Source organism: Labeo rohita, chromosome 7 (genome assembly GCF_022985175.1).
Source record: "Labeo rohita strain BAU-BD-2019 chromosome 7, IGBB_LRoh.1.0, whole genome shotgun sequence".
NCBI classification, from domain to species: domain Eukaryota; kingdom Metazoa; phylum Chordata; class Actinopteri; order Cypriniformes; family Cyprinidae; genus Labeo; species Labeo rohita.
This window is the reverse complement of record NC_066875.1, coordinates 43522009-43544591: the sequence shown is the minus strand read 5'-3', so window position 1 is coordinate 43544591 and position 22583 is coordinate 43522009. Positions and strand designations below refer to the sequence as shown.

Below are 22583 nucleotides of genomic sequence, written 5' to 3'. Positions count from 1 at the left end.
AAAAGGACATCAAACCTGGCAGAACATGCTTTTTATGCACCATTCTTAAGATTTTAAGTGAATTATGACTTGTTTCAGTCTGTACACAAAAAGCTATTGACTTCAGATGACTTTTGTGGTCAAGTCATATGGGCTACTTTTATGGTGCTTTTTTGATGGCTTCATAGCATTCATCCTCTTTCATCCTTCAGAATATTTCCTTTTGTGTTCCATAAAGGAAAAGAGAGACATATGAGGGTTTGTTTTGGGTGAAGTATTCCTTTAAGTGCATCAAACTTGGCCAAGTAAACTTTAAAAACAATGCAAAGTCATTCAAGCTGTAGGTGCACTGGAAAGCTATTAATGCCAAAAAAATTGTACTAAATAAAACTCTTTTCTGTATGCAAGTAATTAAGTTAGTTTCCAAGCAATTGGAAAACTTGTTTTTGGAAATCCTGTGTTTTTAACTTCCTAAACTGGAGCCACGGTCAAATGGAAACTCAATTCCTTGTCTTTCTGTCAATTCAGGCCTCTTTTTGCTCACAAAAAGACACAGAACTGACGTTAATCTGGCAGAATCGTGACCTAAATATACCCCAAATCCCCACATGTGTAACACTGAAAAAGAGAGACAGTTTTCCGATGTTTATGGTCATTATTTCATTATCTTTCCATTTTAGCTTCAAGTTTTTTTTTAATTTTAGGAAATGTGAGCTGCGCTCTTAGAAATATCCAGAATGGAAAACCTGTTGGCTTCAGTACCACCAAACAATAACAGGCTTTTGGACACGCAATAAAAAAGACTGATACTATGGTAGAAGCAGATGGTTTGGTAACTTCAGTCAATGTAGACTTGATCCATATATATTCAGGAAAAGAATTGGATTAAACTGTAAAGCTCATTCTCATTGTGCTAATATTACCGTAATGCATGTCAGAACAGGGCTGAAAAGGTCAAAAAATTCTGCCTCGTAAATACTGAGTGGCTTTGGCTTCAGAAGAGCGTTTTTCACCTCATCAGCAAGCCTACGCTGAACTTTAAAGGACAGAGGTATTAACGTAAGCGCTGTAAATGCTCACTTAAGTAGGCTTATGTATAAATAACATTTTCAGATTTCAGTTTTTAGCAGAACTTTTGGTTTTCTGGGAGTTTTGCCATCTCAAGTGCACCTGGTAAGCTCCCACTTCCGTTAGACAGTTGTTTTTACAATATTTCACGAGTCCAAGCCAGAAACAAAGTACAAAAACAGCCAAAACCAAGCCAATAAACAAGGGACGTTCTGAAAAAAGCTCTTCTTTCTCTCATACCGGTGGAAAAGCATTACTAAATATACTTGCAATACTATCAGACAATGATTCTTTATATACAGTATCTAGCAAAGATGATGATTTTGCATGAAATAAATCAGGAAGGATAAGTCATCGTGCTTCGTTATTACAGTAAAGACCTTAAATAGATAACTGTGCAGGACTGGGTCATATGACAATATATATTTTGGCGACTATTGTCTATTGATAAAGATTTTGCTATATTGTGTATATATATCGCAGTATGTAAATATATTCATAAAGTGCAGGATTGCTTACATTTATTAACAAAGAAATATGCATAAATGAGAAAATAGGATGGGATGTGCTAAGCTTAATAATTCGCTAAAAAAACAACTAAAGTTTTATAGCTATATTATAATATAAATAATACATATTTATTTATTTATTGATGCTTTATTTTATTAAATATGAAATAAATTTTATTTTAATAGAATTATTTCAATACAATTATTTTATTACAATAAATATTTATTATTGGTACTTTTTTTTAGAATTATTTTGTTAGAATTATTTATTTTGTTGTAATAAATATTTATTATTGTGAAGTTTAATTTCTAATGTTTACTTCTTACTGCATTTGTCCTATTGTTTGGATCTTATTTTTAATAACAAAACAAAAAATAAATAAAATAACTATATTGTGATATATATACATTATTATGAAATTAAATGAAATAAGATTTTGGTCATATTACCCACTCCTACACTGTAACAAACAAACAAACAAATCAAAGTTGTACATTAAAAAAATGAAAATAGGATGGAATGTGCGTTATGTTAAAAACAGCTAAGCTCAATAATTTGCGGGAAAAACAGCTCAAGTTTTGTAGCTATATTATGAATAAATATATATTGATTTGTGTATAACATATTTAATTAATATAGTGATGTTTTATTATTAAATATTAAAATATAAAAAATATTAAAATGTATTAAAATGAAAATAAATTGTACTTTAATATCATTATTTCAAGTATTTGTTTTATTATAATAAATATTCTGTATTATTGTTACATTTTATTAGAATTATTTTATTAGAATTATTTAATTTGTTATAATAAATATTATTTATTATTATGAAGTTTTATTACTGTAAAGTTTAATTTCTGTTTACTTATTTTTAATAAACAAATAAATAAATAAATAAGATTTTGGTCATATCGCCCACCCCTACACAGTAAATTAACAAATAATAAAATAAAATAATCAATTCATTAAAAAAAAAAAAAATAAAGTAAAATAAAGTAAAATAAAGTAAAATAAAATAAAATAAAATAAAATAAATGTTAAACGTTAAAAAAATACATTATAGAATACATATACAAATACATAGAAACCAGCTTATGCTTGCTATGGCACCCCATACGGCAACTTTTATAATGTAATGCACTGATATTTCAGACTCAAAGGGTGCATTAATTCATTGAGGGCTTAAATTCATTGACATTCACCTGACAAATCCCGCTGATGCACATATCCAGAGAATCCGCTTTGCACCGAGTGCCATCCAACACTTTGGGCGCCAGTTCCACCACCAGGCTTTTCCCCCGGGCTTGACATCGGAGGGCGCAGGGTGAAATAGGATCGTACGTCACAGGTATCCACTCATAGGTTTGTCCCTGGTATTTGATGTCGTTGTGGGCAGAGCACTGTTGAGCCCTGAAGTCACCTGACTCTGGAGGACAGTCCTGATTGGAAGAAAGACATGGATAAGAAAAATTTGCTGGCTACCAAGTATTTCTCATATCTTTGGGTAGATTTACAAACTGCAATCCTTTACTAAATAAAAATTACATTATGAAAATCACATTACACATTTTAGGTAGTATAATCTGATTGCTTTTTGATTACTTTTAACTAAACTTGTTTACCACATTGATTTAGAATGGTTCCATATTTTAAAAAGAATTCTAAATTTAAAAATTTAAACACTCACTAACAAAATTTTTCCCAGCATACTGTATATAAGCAATAGGTAAATTTAAAAGACAAATAAGAAGAATCATGTAAATTATAAATCATTTACTGACATTTTAAGCAATAATTTAATGAAAAGTAACAGTAGTCCTATTATGAGTATTTTACGTGACCCAGATCACAGGTAATCAGTTACTACTCAGCACAGTCTTGGACTATAACATAGCAACACTGACATTTAATAGGCCCAAAAATAACAGCTGACCGGACAACGGCACTGGAAAATTATTTTCTATGCGGCGAGATTAAATCGCGATCATGTGTGCAACATCATAAAGCTTATGCAGATGACTGGGTGCATTAACGAATGGTGACAGTGTAATTGAACTGTGGCAAGCCTCCATGTTTTGAAAAACAATATTTCCTATGTCATCTCCTGTGCACTGAAGAAAACCACAATTCTTCCTCTGCAGCTCGGGACTCTGAACTCATTTAATCATTCGATCGGCTCTGAAACCCCCATGTGCAAAGATCATCAGTGATGCCCGTGACGGAAGCGTCTCCGTCGGACAGGGCGATTACAAATCGCAAGTCTTCAACGTCAGGATCGGTAATGGAAATCAAAAGAACAATTCGACAATGAACCTCATCAGCAGCAATTATTAAGCCTGACAGGGAAGACCAAGCATCAGTTCTCACTGTTTTGACGGAAATGGGATAAATGTTATGCTGGGAATCTTTCCCAGATGGCTCTGATTAGAATTGTGGGTGAGTGAGGAATGTGATTCCAGATGAAACCACTTCAATGGTAGAAAAACACTAGCTTTTGATTAAAATGGTCCTTGAGACACATGGGCATCTAACAGCTCGCAAAATGAGTTTGTCGAGTAGTTGGGGACTGTTGACTGAATCATAGGGCACCATTCTGATTCCATTACAATTCCATTAACTTTTTAGCAAGAAATTTGTGAGTCATTAGAACAATTCAACAAGGATCAATAAAACAACTGGTTTATAAGAGTTATTTGTTCACGAATCAGGCTACACTGATCATGCCTAATACATTAAAAAGATTCAACAGAAAATGAAGATTCATTCACAAACCAGACACTGCTAATAGAAAATGTATTAGTTAATGGAATCAAACATCATGAAAATTATTTGGTTTCACAACACTTTTTTAACTTAAACTGGTTGGAAGAACCAGTTTCTCATTCCCACCAAATGTACATGAGGAGAATACACAAAAAAATAATCTAATTGAATTAGTTCTATGTCATGCTACTTTCCTTTTCTAGAGCACCTGGCTAAAGGGACACGGCGATGGTAAAAAATACTAATGACATTAAAGAAAAAATGCAAAACTTCTTGAGGGAATGCAATACTTTTTTCGAGAAAATGCAAATGTTTTGCAAGAATGCAATGCATCTTGGGGGAACACAAATTTTGTGAAAGAAGGCAAAGTTTCTCTGGGGAATGCAATGGTTTTGCAAGATCTTCACAAGATTTTCACAAATGTTTTGCGAAAAAAAATGCAGTGTTTTTCAGGGGAATGCAACAGTTTTGCAAGATAACTAATTTCATGAGAAGGTAAACTTTCTCTGTGGAATGCAATTGTTTTGCTAGATCTTTGTAAGATTTTTGCAAATGTTTTGAGACAAAATGCAAATATTTTGTGAGAAAATGCTAATGTTTTTCGAAGGAATAAAATGCAAATGTTTTGCGAGTATGTAATGTTTCTGGGGGGGGGCGACACAACAGTTTTGCAAGATAACAAATTTTGTGAGAGAAGGTAAACCTTCTCTGGGCAATGCAATCGTTTTGCAAGATCTTCACAAGATTTTCACAAATGTTTTGTGAAAAAATGCAATGCTTTTCAGGAGAATTCAACAGTTTTGTAAGATCTTAGTAAGATTTTTGCAAATGTTTTGAGACAAAACGCAGAAATTTTGCAAGAAAATGCTAATGTTTTGCGAAAAAATAAAATGCCATTGTATTGTAAGATTGCATTGTTTCTCAGGGAAACACAACAGTTGTGCAAGATCACTGAAATTTTGCAAGCAAAGGTAAACTTTACCTGGGGAATGTAATCATTTTGCAAGATTTTTTCAAATGTTTTGAGAGAAAACTCAAATTTTGTAAGAAAAAGTAAACTTTGTCTGAGGAATGCAATCGTTCTGCAAGATCTTGGTAAGATTTTTGCAAATGTTTTGAGACAAAATGCAAATATTTTGCGAGAAAATGCTAATGTTTTGTGAGAGAATAAAAAGTTCCTTCAGGGAATGTGACACTGTGAATGTTTCTCAGGGTAACGCAAATGCACATGTATTGCAAGAATGCAATCAATTTGCAAGATTTTTTTCAAATGAGAGAAAATGCAAATATTTTGCGAGAAAATGCTTTGCAAAAGAACAAAACATTCTTCAGGGAATGCAGTGTTTTTGCAAGAAAATGCAATATTTCTTGGGGGAACAGAAAGTTTCTTGTGAGGATACAATAATTTTTGTGAGAACACTAATTTTTGCAAGCAGACACAAAAGCATTGAAATACAAATTTTCCTTCTATCTCATTTTTTCTATCACTATATCCCCTTAGGGGTTCTGTACCCTTTGAAATGTTTCTGTTGATATATTTCACACGGTGCACCAATAAATCACTTACTTCAAAACTGCACAGTATTACACTAAAACTGCGTATGACACCCTATGTAGGGTACTGTATTTTGTATTCTATATTGAAAAATAGTTTAAAAAACACTGCACAGTATGCAATATGGAGTAAAAAGTAAAATCTTTAACACTTTAGTTTAGGGACCAATTCTCACTATTAACTAGTTATTCAATAGCATGCAAATTACTAGCATATTGGCTGTTTATTAGTACTTTTAAAGCACATATCCTACTCCATATCTAAACTCAGCAACTACTTTACTAGCTATTAATAAGCAGCAAATTAGGAGTTCACTGAGGCAAAAGTCTTAGTTAATAGTTAGTTAACAGTGAGAATTGCTCCCTAAACTAAGGTGTGACCAAGATGTTTTTTTAAGTACTTATTGATATATTTACAGGTTAACTTCCTCTGGAGCAACCTGGGATCCACAGACTTTTGTTGTGCTTATTAAAAAAAAACTTTGGTATTCTACTAAGGTAAACATGTTAAACTAAGCTGTGAGTGCTATGCTCTTACTGGTAACAGGATGAATGTCCAAATTAGTCCAAATATGTAACAAACGAACATGCAAGGTGAGGGACCTGTATACTTTTATGAAAGACAAGCACTCAAATTCTGTGTAAATCTGCATGTGCAGACACAGATTGCTGGTGGGCTTTATAACATTGACTTACTGTGTTGCTGCATGTTCTGTAGCGGATGTTTCTGCCCTCACAGTTCCTGTGGAACGAACACAAAACAACAAAATCAGATATGTTACAAAGTCATTGTTCTTTTTTTTAAACACATCCCCTCCATCTTTTGTCTCAATATTACAGTACACTATCAGGGGGAATAAATATCCTACTATTTATCCCCACAGTAATGATTTTCAGACCTGCTCTTGATTATTCTCTATTTAAACAGCTCACTTAAAACATTCTTTGTCTGTTGTGTGCTTCTTGAAAACATGAAATGCATGCATGCTATACTGAAAAATACATTCCCTTGACACCAAGCATTATTTTCAATTGTGGGATGTTTTGTACTCACACTGACAGTCAGGTAATAACAACAACACTGTCAATCTTGTATAAGTGCAGTAAAAAATAATAATAAAGTAAACAGGAAATGATTTGCCATTTGTGATTTTCTCCAAAAAACATTAATCCATCCACAGCTGTATGAAATATGCAGCAATGTGTTTTGAAAAGAGGATGTTTAAAGACAGAAATAAGAGAGAAAACCAGAAATAAGGACAACAGGATATTGACTTTCTAAATGTTCTATTACCTCAGCCTAAAAACATTAGCCTATCATATTTCATCTTATTAATTCCGTTCAGAAGAGCAGCAGTCACCCTAAACAGAAAAGGTTCACATCACAAGACTTCTGAAGGATGGGAGGAAGATGCAACCAGACTGTTATTAAGATCCCAATCTTTCTCTGCAATCATCCTGCCCTTCAGCGAAACGATTTAGAATGAAATTCTAGCTTTACTGCAGTGTGCACTGCATATTGCACACTATTTATTTATGTTTTTTTAAAATAAGAGATTATTCTACATTGCTATATTTATTCTACATTTGCTGCATATTTAATTCAGCAAGAGTTACCCAGTTATCATAGTGGGAAAAAATGTATTTTGCAAGTTTGTATTTTGCAATTATTTGGTCAAAAATACATTAAAAACTGTAATTTTGAAAAAATATAAATAATCATAAAAAATAAATCTAAAAGCATAAACAATCTTACTTGAAATAAAACAAACAAATAAAACCTTGAATTAAAAATGGTAAAAAAAATTATTTAAAGTACAGTTGAGGCCAAAAGTTTACATCCCCCTTTCAGAATATGCAAAATGTTAATTTTACCAAAATAAGAGGGATCATACAAAATGCTTGTAATTTTTTTAAGTATTGACCGGAATAAGATATTTCACAGTGTGCAGTGTGCACTGCATATTGCACACTATTTATTTATGTTTTTTAAAATAAGAGATTATTCTACATTGCTATATTTATTCTACATTTACTGCATATTTAATTCAGCAAGAGTTACCCAGTTATCATAGTGGGAAAAAAAATTATTTTGCAAGTTTGTATTTTGCAATTATTTGGTCAAAAATACATTAAAAACTGTAATTTTGAAAAAATATAAATAATCATAAAAAATAAATCTAAAAGCATAAACAATCTTACTTGAAATAAAACAAACAAATAAAACCTGAAATTAAATATTAAAAAAAAAAAAAATTTAAAGTACAGTTGAGGTCAAAAGTTTACATCCCCCTTTCAGAATATGCAAAATGTTAATTTTACCAAAATGACAGGGATCATACAAAATGCTTGTAATTTTTTTTAAGTATTGACCTGAATAAGATATTTCACATAAAAGATGTTTCCATATAGTCCACAAGAGAAATTAATTGTTTAATGACCCCGTTCAAAAGTTTACATCCCATTGATTCTTAATACTGTGTTGTTACCTGAATGATCCACAGCTGTGTTTATTTTTTTGTTTAGTGATAGTTGTTCATGAGTCCCTTGTTTGTCCTGAACAGCTAAACTGCCTGCTGTTCTTCAGAAAAAATCCTTCAGTTCCCACAAATTCTTTGGTTTTTCAGCATTTTTGTGTATTTGAACCCTTTCCAACAATGACTGTATGATTTTGAGATCCATCTTTTCACACTGAGGACAACTGAGAGACTCATATGCGACTATCACAGAAGGTTCAAACACTCACTGATGCTTCAGAAGGAAAAAACATGCATTAAGAGCCAGGGGGTGAAAACTTTTGAACAGAATGAAGATGTGTACATTTTTCCTATTTTGCCTAAATATCATATTTTTTTTCATTTAGTACTGCCCTTCAGAAGCTACAGAAGATACTTACATGTTTCCAAGAAGACAAAATAAGTTAAATTTACCCTGATCTTCAAATTCAAAAAGGTTTCACCCCCTGGATCGTAACACATGGTTTTTCCTTCTGTTTCGAATAGCGTTGTTTGGTTAAACTGTCTTTTTCTATGGTCAGTCTTCTCTTTCTGGTCAACTACAGCCTGGCCTGTCTCCACTCCAAACCATCGATGTCTGTTATTTCTACTCCAATGCTCTTTAACAGGTGCTCTGGCCTGTGTGCAAGCGATATTGCTCGGACGCTACGATTCAGAAAGAGCGTCTTTGTTCGCTGACCACATAATCAGCTGTGGAATCACTTCCAGATCTTCCTGTAATCAGCAGAACGCAATCACAACACAAGCTGGCCCGCCGCACCAGCTCTTCTAAAGTTCTACTGACAATAAACAAAAGGAGGAAGAGAGCTGAGGTTATTCCAGTAGCACACAGCAAACTCATGATGGTCTGTTTAATATCGCAAAAACTGTATCTGTGCTAGACATTCTTCTGTGGATGAAACGGCATCAAATTTCAAAATGGCTATTGATTTTGGAAAAAAAAGATTTTTATTTGTATGAATCCCCAAACCATGTGTCACAACTACTCAGGAACCATATAAATCAAAGAGTTACTACAAGAAACGAAGGGGTTCAGAAGACGAGAAAAAAAAAGCTTGACTTTAAAAACATTGTTTTTAACATTGATAGTAAGAAATGTTTCATGAGCAGCAAAGCAGCATATTAGAATGATTTCTAAAGGATCATGTGACACGGAAAACTGGAGTAATGATGCTGAAAATTCAGCTTTGCATCACAGGAATAAATTACATTTTAAAATATATTCAAATGGAAAACAGTTATTTGAAATTGTAATAATATTACAGTTTTTACTGTATTTTTAATCAAATAAATTCAGTCTTGGAGAGCATAAGAGTTCAAAAACAAAACAAAACAAAAAAAATATTCACACAGGAAGCATTTAATTGCAAATCATTGAGAGCAATTTTACGTTGAGGGTCAGCTGAAGCATTTCTAATGAGACCTGAACCCAGGCATAATTGACCCTTTCTCTTGTTTTCAGTCGGATCTAACCGGTCAATTAGCTTTAAATGAGTAACGCGGCTTGAATGGCTCATGACGTCCATTTACTATGTGCTTTAGCTTTCGCTTTTGGCATCTACCCTCCAGCAATGAAGTAATGGGCAGCGAGCAACAAAAATACAACTGTGTCCAACACAATAAAAAACAGATCTATTCCAGTATTAATGTGCAGAAACAACTTTAAATAAGCCATGCATTGGGTGATTTCCAGTGTTGCGCTATCAAAACTTTGCTCTGTTTGTTTCAACGAGGTCCGATACACCTGGAGAGAGCCATCTGTTAGCATTCCCATTCATTTCAATGGCAGTTAGTCAGCTTAAAGTACATAATTCCTCCTTTAGGTTTGGAGTCGTAAATAGCATGTGACTAATTACTCCAGAGCAGTAGAAAAACAACATCATGGCAGTGTTGACTGGCTAATGGAACTCAGTACCAAACCTTTCGCTAATAACTAGACTGAGCTGTGGTGTCAAGACCATTTCACATTTTTAGGAGTACTGGAAAAAAAAAGTCGCCAGCAAAACATCTACTATTATGAAATATTAGTGATTGAGATATGTGTAGCTTGCAAAAAAAGCATTTCATTGAAATATCAAAATGGTAAGTGATAAAAAATGATGAAATGTGATAAAACGGTTTGAGTTCTGATGTTACTAGAATATCGCACTCCTCTCAACCAATCAGATTTGAGAATCAGAAAGAACTGTTAATGTTTTTTTTTTTTTAAAGTCTCTTCTGCTTACCAAGTCTGTTTATTTGATCCAAAGTACAGCAAAAACAGTAAAACATTTTGAAATATTTTTACCATTTAAAATAACTGCATTCTATTTGAATACATTTTAAAATTTAATTGATTCCTGTGATGTAAAGCTGAATTTTCAGCATCATTACTCCAGTCTTCAGTGTCACATGATCCTTCAGAAACCCTTATAATATGATGATTTGCTGATTATTATTATTATTATTACTATCAATATTTAAAACAGCTGAGTACATTTAGGAAAAGAAATGATAGAAATTAATTCTTTTATTCAGCAAGGATGCTTTAAATTCATCAAAAGTGATGATAAAGACATTTATAATGTTGCAAAATATTTCTATTTCAGATAAATGCTGTTCTTCTGAACTTTCTACTCAAATAAATCTGAAAATTTTCTATTTCTGAAGGATTATGTGACTGGAGTAATGATGCTAAAAATTCAGCTTTGAAATCACAGGAATAAATTAAATTTTAAAATACATTCAAATAGAAAACACTTATTTTAAACAGTAAAAATATTTCTGAATTTTTACTGTATTTGCTGTATTTAGGATCAAATAAATGCAGGCTTGTGAGCAGAAGAGACTCCTTTAAAAAACATTAAAAATCCTACTGTTCAAAAACTTTTGACTGGTAGTGTATGCTGGGAAGACAAAGTATTTAACATTAAACGAATGTCTAATGAAGTTTATAATTATGAAGTTAGCAAACTTTACTTTTTAGTCAGCAAAGTTTACATTTTAATGTTCAAGAAACAAAAGTTGGCTATAAACAAAACAAGCCAATTAGCATTTCAAGTCTAATATTATACCCAGAAAACAGATTTTGCTGTATCCATGAATGATTCAATTCTCTTGGCTTCATTTTAATGACAACAACTTCGCTATAATATATTCTAAATCATGTAAATTATGTACATGCATAATTAATGGTATGTGTACTAACATTATTACTTGAGCAACAAAACCTTTTTTTTCCTTTTAGGAGGAGAAAGTAAGACAGAAATAGAAGTGGAATTAGAAGGAGGGAGAAAGACAGACTGTTCAATCCAAAGTCTATGTCATGTTTTCCATTCTTTCTGGAAATGAAGCACTTCTCGGTCCTCTCTGAGGTCAGCCATAACCACGAGCGACCTGACATCACAATGACAGATATCTGCTGTTGATGACTGAAATCAACTGTGGCGCTGTCATATGGAGTACAATATGACAAATATAGATATTTGACAGGATCTTCACTATGCTCGTGTCTGTGAAGACAGATAACAAATAACTTAGCCAAAAGACATCTGTCTCCAAACAGGAAAGTCAATTTAGTTCTCATAAAAGCAACATTTGTTTGTGGAAGCTATTTGCTTTCATATAATGCAATAAAATTCAATGAATTTAAAGTGAACTGAAACGTCAAAATACTTTTTGCGGCACCTGTACAATGCAAAAAAATAACCTGTTACATCACAGATTCAGCGTAAATAACACGATGATGTTGTTGTTTCATGTATTCTGGAATGACAAACTGCCAGTTTATTATACATCTTTTAACTGTATAGTGCATCAGTTGATATGTCAATATAGCACTGCACTTGAACTATCAAATTTGGCTGTTTATTTTAAAATGTACCGATAACCACCATAATACACAAGGTAAAACTACATGATGAATATCACTTACATCATAAGTGGCCTGTCTATGAACTACAACAATGGTGCACAAGGTCAAACACACAAAACACTATCAGGATAACAGACATGACACTCCAATAAACATTAACAAAATAAAATCTAACAAAACAGTGGAAAAACCTTTCTTAAGGTTGACTTTGCTCAACGTAAGTTGATTCAACAAGCAATTTCATGTCAAAATAAAGTTTTTTAAGTTGACTCAACAAATTGGGATTTTTAATGTTTTTCTACGGTAAGTTATATGGCAGTTCATAGTTATTAAAAATTATAAAAAGCAATGATTGGCCATTTATAGTTTTTCATCATATATGAATTTAATTTTATGTTTTTTTTTCTGTAAAAATAAACTTGTTTTTCACTATCAGAGTAACACACATGACACTGCAATAAATATTCACTCAATAAAAATAAAACACCCTAATGCCTTGCTGATAACAAAAATAAGAAATAAATTTAATTTGAATAAAATGTAATAATATGACGTCACATAACACTTTAGTAAACTTTAGCAAGAACTTACAAATGAAGTTTAACTCTACTCTAAAGCTAAATTAATTCAACAGGAAATTTATTGTCAAAAATTAACAAATTAAAAGTAATTAACTTTTCACTCTAGTTTATAGGGTAATTTATAGTTGTTTTAGTTGTTATATATATATATTTTTTTTTAATTTTTTATTAATTTATTTATTTATTTATTTATTTATTTTTTAAACTGTATATGGTTTTAACAGGGTTATTTTTTTTTATCTGAGGGTTGTCCCCCCTAAAAATAATAATTACAAGCAACTCTGTGTATTGTAAATAAAATAATGGAAATATACTTAAAATAATTGTGTAAGTAGTAGAACAATATAAAAGCAAAAATGCCATTTAAAGTGAATTTATTCACTTATAAAATCGGGTGAAGTGATTCTTTCTCTTTAATACAGATGATGCTGGATCATTAATAAATTAGTCATGATAAAAAATGATATCCGATGTATTGTTTTGTGATTATAAAGTTACCAAGCTTAGCTTGTATAATACCATAGCTTGTCACCCACTACAACTAACATGGCGATAAGCCTGTGTATGAACTGATATTAGGCTAATATTGTAGACCTACCAATGTGTTGGGTTTTGCTCAGTATGACTTTAAGTGGCAGATCAGTGGGCCTGCAGTTTAATATCTAAATAAGAGACGTCCTCAGTTCCAGACAAAACCTAAAATGCTATGTGGAGGACGCAAAATAATTAAATAATTATAATATGACAGTGTGGTGAACATATGAACTGAACTCATATTTAAAGACGGTCTCCATGCTATGTACACAATCTGTGTGCACATATCTGTCCTTACAAGTACTATTTTGGCTGTTTTATTTGTGTCCCATTCAAAACTGCTCTTGAGAAATTTTATGTTTATTGTCCCCCCCTCCTACTGTTAGATGAAATTTACGCCCTTGGAGATTCTCATGTTTGATTGTTCCAAAAACATGTTATTTTTCACATATTTTACATTATTGCAGTGCCTTTCTTCCCAGTCGTCTCAAGCATGCTTTTTGGTTGCTGTTTCGATGATGTGTTTCGATTGGTTAGCTGGCCCTATGCGTTGTGATTGGTGAACAGCTTAGAGCATGTTCCAGAAATGTCACAACCTTTACCATAACCACGACATGGCAAAAACACACTACTAAAGCAGCTCACCTGCTTTTTTGTATATTCTGTGGGTGGAATTTATTTAAATAAGTGACTTTGTGATGTCACAATACCTGGAGTATCCACGCTGTAGTCAGAACAAGCTATTTGTTGCGATTCTTGAAAAGTGTTTTTCTGCTAAAGAGAAGTGGACTTTGAGCTCTGTAACCCTGCAGATCTTTTTTATGCTCAAACAGCAACAGTACATACTAACTAATGTTAAAAAAGTGAAAAGGCATAATAGCAGCTGGATGTAGTTTTGTGCAACTTTGGAGCCCCCTACATTTACTGTTGCAATATAACACTGCCTTAATTACAGTGGACAGCTGTACATATGCATTTGTTGCTTTCGTAGAGCAATTCGCCGTTTTTACAAAATTTCATATTCACTTACCAAACATACTCCTGGAAGACACGTTTGAAGAAAGTGTAAGAAAGAAACGCAGGCTCTTTGCTATCAGAACCATCAGAACGATTTTTAAACTGATACTTCAAGATTACACACAGTGGCCTTAAAGGAAAGGTTAGTGTTGGAGATGTGGTGAAGATATGAATGTATGTATGTGCGATTGCTCACCCGCCATTGAGACACCTGCGCAGAGAATATGAGGCTCCGCCTCCACAGGTACGAGAACAGTCACTCCACGTGCCCCAGGCATCCCAACCGGTGTCCCTCTCCTCATCTGAACGGGTTGTTCTTGAGGACTGCAAGACACAAAGACACCAACATTTACTGAGGTGTACTACTTTTTATGCTAAAATATTTTCTTGAATCCCAGTTTAAAGGAAAAGTTCACTTGCAGAACAAAAATTTACATGTAACCCCATTGTCATCCAAGATGTTCATGTCTTTCTCTCTTCAGTCATAAAGAAATTTGACGAAAACATTTCAGGAATTTTCTCCATATAGTGGACTTCAGTGGTGCCCGCAAGTTTGAACTTCCAAAATGTAGTTTAAATGCAGCTTCAAAAGGCTCTAAACAATCCCAGACGAGGAAGAAGGGTCTTATGTAGCAAAATGATTGGTTGATTTCTAAAAATATTTACAATTTATATACTTTTTAACCTCAAACGCTCATCTTGTCTAGCTCTGTGTGAACTCTGTGCATTCCGGGTCAATACAGTTAGGGTATGTCTAAAAACGCCCATCTCATTTTCTCCTCCAACTTCAAAATCTTCCTACATCACTGTTTTACCTTTTTTCATAAAGGGTGTTTGACCCTCCTTGCACGTTCACTTTGTAAACATCGGATTGGTACTTCTGCAACAATGTAGGGCGATTTTGAAGTTAGAGGAGAAAATGAGATGGGAGTTTTTCGACATACCCTAACTGTATTGACCAAGATTCACACAGACCTAGACAAGATGAGCATTTGAGGTTAAAAAGCATATCAATTATTTTTTCCATTTATTTATTTATTTTTTTTTGCTAGATAAGACCCTTTTTCCTCAGCTGGGATTGTTGAGACCTTTGAAGCTGCATTGAAACTGCATTTGGAAGTTCAAACTCGCAAGCACCATTAAAGTCCACTGTATGAAGAAAAATTCTGAAATGTTTGTTTCAAAACACAATTTCTCTACAAATGAAGAAAGAAAGACATGAACATCTTGGATGACAATGGGGTGAGTAAATTATCTTTGATTTTTTGTTTTGGAAGTGAATTTCTCCTTTAAATGGGAGAATGCATTTTGCATTGAAGTTGGTTTTTCTGATGTTATAGATGCATGAATCTGAATGACCAGGCAGTTGTTGTCTTCTGTTGACAAGAACAACAACAACAATAACAAAAAAAAAAAAAAAAATCAATGGCTACCGTCAACTGCTTGGTTATCAACATTCTTCAAAATGTCTTCTTTTGTCTTCGACCAAAGACAGAAACTCATACAAGTCAGAAACAACTTGAGAACGAATAAACAATAACAGAATTTCCATTTTGGGTGAACTATCCCTTTAAACCTGTTCACACCAAGGACCACACTACAATTATAATGATAAAGACAGAGGATCAATGCCGTTGGAATCACTTTCAGAACAAATTTTCCAGCTGATTAATACTAATGGCCTGTTCACAGCAAGAACAATAACTATAAAGATAACCATATTAGCGCCCACACCAGACAATGACATTTTGTTTATTATAAGTATGAGCTGCAGTTTTGTCTGCCACTTTAAATGCTTGAGCTTTTTAAAGTAGATCCTGACTGCTATCGCTATAGTTACGACTTTTTCATTTTCTAAATTCTAAATTAGTCTTTTTCTAAATTCTAAATCTTTTTTTTAAATGTTTAGAATGTTCATCTCGTCATCACTATAGTTAACATCCTCTGTTTGAATGGATTTTAAGCTGTTTAATGATGCCCTCTACTTGCATCTCAAGTTTCTCCAGTTTTGTCCTGAAAAATCTGATCGCTCTCAATTGCAAATGTTATTGCTGGACGAACATATTTTCAGAAGAAAAACACCCATTCATTCTGCAGTATTATTTATGTTTGGTCGTCCACCTATCTATTGAGCTCCTTCAGTCTTCCCACCAGTAAATCCCTCTTGGACAGCGGCTGCACACTGACCTTGAACATTAGCTGGGCTCCCAGCGATCCAGAATACTTCTGCTTGATTTCTTTACCCACTCAAACTCTCCTTTGTGTTGATACAATTTCTAGAGCAAAATATACTCACGTCTAGCTCTGACCGCCTTTTTATTTGGTGTCAAATCAATTGAAGATCACATTTAGGGCTGAAACGATTTCTCGAGTAACTCGAATACAAAAAATCATCGGCTTCGTTTAGTCCATTTACTGTAAGTACACACGGAACACTGTGTTTCCCCACGGACATATTTAAGACCGTAAATCAGTGGTGGTTAGTTATGATGTCCCTAAGTTAGCGATGTTTTGTGAAAGACTAAGTGCCATTTATGTTGATTGTCTCATTCTCTCTCTGTGACACACAGAAAGTTTGAAAGTCAGTCAATATCAAACGAAGAGTGCCTCTTCGCATGATTACAAATGTGATACTGATTTTATGCAACAGTTCATCAATAAACAAGAAGTTAATATTAAGAGACTTACATTTTAGACAGCATATTGCCTGTTTTTACTCTATTTTGCCAACAAATAACCATTCCAAACACAGCCACAGCACTGTTTTGCATCTTTGAGCAAATGATGGTGTTTTGTTCTTGAATCATCCGTTAAATTATTCGGTTCAATCGCAATGACTCACTTACTTAACAGTGACTTGCTGACACCTACTGGCAGTATTGATATCACATTTAAAGGGGTCATCGGATGCAGAGTTCACATGTTGTTTGAACATTAATCCCCTTTTTCAAATCGAGCCATTCTCAGAGGCCGATCTCACAATAGTTGATTGACATGAGCGTCTTACCTCAGATCAGCTGTCACAGTCAGACCTCCATTGTTTTGATGCCAGAGCAGGGACGTAAATTAGACAAGAATATCTCGGATTGAGCGATTGAGGTGTTGTGTTGCTGGATGTAATAATGAGTATTTCGTCATTTACTCCCAACATCTGAGATGCACTGGATTACATTTGTTTGTGAAGGGAATGCGCCTCCCGATCTACATATATATGTTCGAGCAAATCATTTGTGATCCAGCTTCACCTACAGCAGAAGTGAGTATGAGGGTTTATTTATGAATCTCCGCAATCACCTTTCCTAATAATGTGCTAGTTAGCAAATTTGGCGGCTAAACGCGCTAAATGCGGCTGAAGTAAACAATCTCTCAGAGCAGCTGGGCACTCCAGAGAGAAGAGAGGGGCGGGGCGAGCAGAGCTCATTTGCATTTAAAGGAACAATCTCTCAGAATGGGATGATTTTTGCAGAGCTTATTTTGACAAGGTAAAAAGGATGTTGTTTTACACAACCATTGAGAATTTTTAACCAAAGTATATTATAGACTTTTCATTAAGACCCTAAGGAATCATGTCAACTTGTGGAAAATAGGCATCCGATGACCCCTTAAAGGTCTTTTCATTTTAAAAATATACGTAAATATCATTATTTAGTGTTTTGTCTAAAATAACAAAATAATATTGATGCATTTGTAACTGCAATTTAAATGTCCCTCTGAGCTGAATTAAATAGTGGATAAGTAGGCCTACATCTAAATGCCTCAATTTCCTAGATTTATGCATTCGTTTTAGGTTGTAAAGTTTACCTTTTTCTAAAGTAATTGGTTTTTGTATTTTTAGTTATTATAAATATATATATATATATATATATATATATACACATACACACATACATAAATTAATAAAAATGCAAAACAATTTCACATTACTTTAGAAAAAGATGAAAAAAATGCTTGGTTATGCAATTTTAGCAATAAAAATATTACTTTTTCTAAAAAGGAAACAAATTAGTTGTTTATTTTAAAAAGACTGCCTTATTTTCTCTTGTATATTTAGTATTGCTTTTAAAGAAAAATGACTTCTTATCCGATTACTGGAATAATTGATAGCTACAGCCCTAATCACATTTACCAAACACAACCTCCCATGTGTCTGATCCCAAAGCAACCAAGAGTGTAATTAAGCAATAAGACAAAAGAGACTTGCATTGCATTAACGTAAGACTTAAAAATGACATGCCAAGATTGATATAATTCCAGTGCTGCAGTGGCAAGATTTGTAGTGGATGACAACTAGTTTTCTTCAAAAATGACCAGAAATCACCATAAAATTTGTTCATATAATTTGCAAACTGTATTAAAAATCTGCTGAGACCATATGTTAGCTTTTCAGGGCGGGCAGACTGTTTCTTTAAATCTCTTATGCACGCCAAAGCTGCATGAACTTGATTTAAAAAATAAAATTAAATCTACTTGATCAAAATAAATAAATTAATTAATTTATAAAAATAAAAATGAACTAATTAATTAATTTAAAAAATAACAGGAATATTGTGGAATATCGTTAAAGTTTAAAATAACTATTTTCTATATGATCATACCTTCAAATGTAATTTATTCCTGTAATGATAGCTTTGCATGGCGGACAGACTAAAATTTGGTATGAAAAATAGTCTGAGGATCCCTGGAAAAAAAAATTACCTCGGCTTTCACAGACAGTATAAAAAGAGGATGACAATATAACAAGTTGCACAGAATAACAAGAGGATATGTAAATAATGAAAGAAATGATATTTTCAGCCCAGTTTGTTTCTTTATATCTCTTGTGCACACCAAGGCTGCATCTACTTGATGACAGGAATATTGTGGAATAATATTACAATTTAAAAGAACTATTTTCTATATGAATATACCTTAAAATGTATTTTATTCCTGTAATGCAAAGCTATAATGGCTTTGCATGGTAGACAGACTGAAATTTGGTATGAAAAATAGTCTAAAGATCCTTGAAAAAAATTATCTTGGCTTTTACAGACAGTATAAAAAGAGGATGACAATATGACAAGTTGCACAGAACAATAGGAAGAATAAATTACATTTTCAGCCCAATCTGTTTTTTTTAATCTTTTATTCTCACCAAGGCTGCATCTACTTGATTAAAAAAAAATAATTAATTAATTAATTAATTAAAATAAAATCTACTTGATCAAAATAAATAAAGAAATACAAATTAAATTTAACTAATTAATTAATAAAAAAATACTTGATTCAAAATAAATAAATAAATAAATAAATAAATATTGTACTATAAATAAAAATAAATAAAAAATAACTAATTAATTAATTTAAAAATATAAAAAAATAACAGGAATATTGTGGATTATTATTATTACATTTTAAAACAACGATAGGGCTGTCAAACGATTAACTGCAATTAATTACATACAAAATAAAAGTTTGAGTTTACCTAATATATATGTGTGTACTGTGTGTAATTATTATGTATATATAAATGCACAAGTGAATGTATGTATTTAAGAGAAATATGTTATTTATATACAAAATATGTGTGTTTATATATAACGTAAATTATATAAAAAATTATAATAAATACTTATACTTGTAAATGTTTCTTACCCATTTTTACCCATATGTAAATATTAGAACTATAGCTTGTCAGTGATGTAAGGCTCTGTGTATTACTTGCCACTCCAGCTGAACGCACGTGATGGAGCTTTACTACTAATCAAAGTACCGGCTTCATTGACTAAACGCGCCTCACGACATTGTGCGATTAATCGTTGCAGCCCTAGTAAATATATACATGAATGTGTTTGTATTTACATATACATAAAGATCACACACAATACAAACACATATATTAGGCAAACTCAAACTTTTATTTTGTATGCAATTAATTGCGATTAATCGTTTGACAGCTGAAATTTAAAAATATTTTCTAAATGAAATACCTTAAAATGTAATTTACTCTTGTAATGCAAAGCTGAATTTTCTGCATCATTACTGCAGTCTTCAGAAAACACTCTAAAATGCTGATTAATATTTTTGTGAAAACCATTTTTTTTCAGGATTCTTTGATGCATGGAAAGTTCAAAATAACAACATTTATATGAAATTAAATTTTTTTGTAACATTATAAATGTCTTTATTGTCACTGGTAATTAACTGAATGGATTCTTGCAGAATAAAAGTATTAATTTCTTTAAAAAAAAAAAAATAAATTCTTAGTGACCCTCTATTAAACCAAGGCTCCTCTGATGGATAATGTGCAGTTGTTCTGTGGGAAAGGCCGGTTTCTTTCGGCATTCTACGAATTCTTGCTCATTTTCGTTTGGAAAATGTAACATCTCTGCTTGTACAGTCCTATTACCATGAATGTGTGTGTAGAGGCTTTCTTAATTTCACATGTTGGACCGCAGTCCTAGTTAAACAGGCCGTCAGTAGTTGCCAATGAAAACAGACTAGCAGCGGTGGGCTTTGACTAGCTAGCCTCGCAGCGCTGATGGGATGTCAGCTTTTACAATGATCTAACGGCAATCCATTTCCCTGGAGACTGAACTTTCCAGTCAAGAGAGATGCTGTAAATTGCCCTCGGATTGGATTTCAAATCCCTATTGTTTTAAAAGTCACTATCGCAGGTTCTTCCTCTATAAGACTTCCTGACTTCTTTATGGTTTTACTGCAGGTACAAAAGCAGCCGGTTTACTCCTGTCTCCTCTTGTTACAAATCCCTGACCTGAAAACAGGGCTCGAAGAGCTCCCATCAATGCTTGAGGGGAGAAATCAACACTCATTTAGTGTCTACGCTGAAGCTGAGGACTCTGTTGGCTAATGCTAGCTAGAGGTTAGTTTAGTTCAGGTTTCATTAGCCATGGTTGTCAAGCCCTGTGTATAAACAACGGTACTCAAACAGACATTACATAGCGATAGAAATATTTCATTTCGTGCTACGGTTTAGTAACACCTTTAAATTTACGTGCATTAAATACAATTTTACTGGTAACACGTTTTAAGGTTTATTAGTTAACATGAACTAGGAACGAACAACACTTCTACAGCATTTATTAATCTTAATCAATGTTAATTTCAGCATTTACTATCACATTATTAAAATCACAAGTTAAAAGTTGTGTTTGTTAACATTAGTCAATGCACTAATATGAACTAACAATGAACGACCGTATTTTTATTAACTAACATTAACAAAGATTAATAAATAGTGTAATAAATGTATGATTCATTATTTGTTCATGTTAGTTAATACATTAACAAACATTAACTAATAGAACCTTGTTGTAAAGTGTTGCCATTTCACTTAATAGAGCACAACAGCCAAAAGAAAGAAAGAAAGAAATTGTTCACGATAACTGAAATAAATTTGCCTTCGCAAATAATGTAAGGCAATAAGTTAAACAATAAAATGACTAAAAATAAAAATAAATGAAAGGTTTAAAGAATCCAAAATTAAAAATAAAAGTGAAAACAAAAAGTACACACAGTAAAGTTAAAACTTTATCTTTATTATTATAAAGTATATGATATGATAATAACAATAAAGTTTTAACTTATATATATATATATATATATATAAACAAAAACTTAAAAGTAAAAAAATAAAATAATAATTAAATAAAATACATTTCATATAGTTAATGCAAAAAAATGAGCAAGTAAAAAAAAAAATAATAAATTAAATTAATTAATCTAAAATTAAAAATAAAAGTGAAAACAAAAAGTACACACACCTACATACATATAGAAAAAAATATATATATATTTTTATTTATTTTTTTGAAATATATATATATATATATATATATATATATATAACCAAAAACCAAAATAATTACATTAAACTTATATTTCATATAAGTTAAAGCAATAAAATGACTAAAAGTAAAAAAAAAAAAAAAAAAAACAAATAAAAATGAAAACAAAATGTACACACACCGACATACATAGAAAAAAAATGTAATACATGAAAAAGAAAAAAACAACAACTTTAAAATGTGTATAAGCTATTGAAATACAGAGGAGCAGTATTTATTATTTTAAGGAGATTATATATATATATATATATATATATATATACTTAAAATAATACTAAAAAAATAATACCAAAGTTTTAACTTTTTTTTATATATATATATATATATACGTATATATATATATATATATATATATATATAT

General features: G+C 32.2%; 1 protein-coding gene across 1 annotated transcript in view; it reads right to left on the bottom strand.

The window, feature by feature from the left end:
* The window catches only part of adamtsl3 (ADAMTS-like 3), a 239481-nt gene that overhangs the window by 99890 nt on the left and 117008 nt on the right, over window positions 1–22583 (bottom strand). The window contains exons 4-6 of the mRNA XM_051115284.1: window positions 14575–14702; window positions 6574–6619; window positions 2763–2999 (exon numbers count right to left, since the gene is read on the bottom strand). Coding sequence (XP_050971241.1) covers window positions 2763–2999; window positions 6574–6619; window positions 14575–14702 — 411 coding nt within the window. The remainder of the gene's footprint in view (window positions 1–2762; window positions 3000–6573; window positions 6620–14574; window positions 14703–22583) is intronic.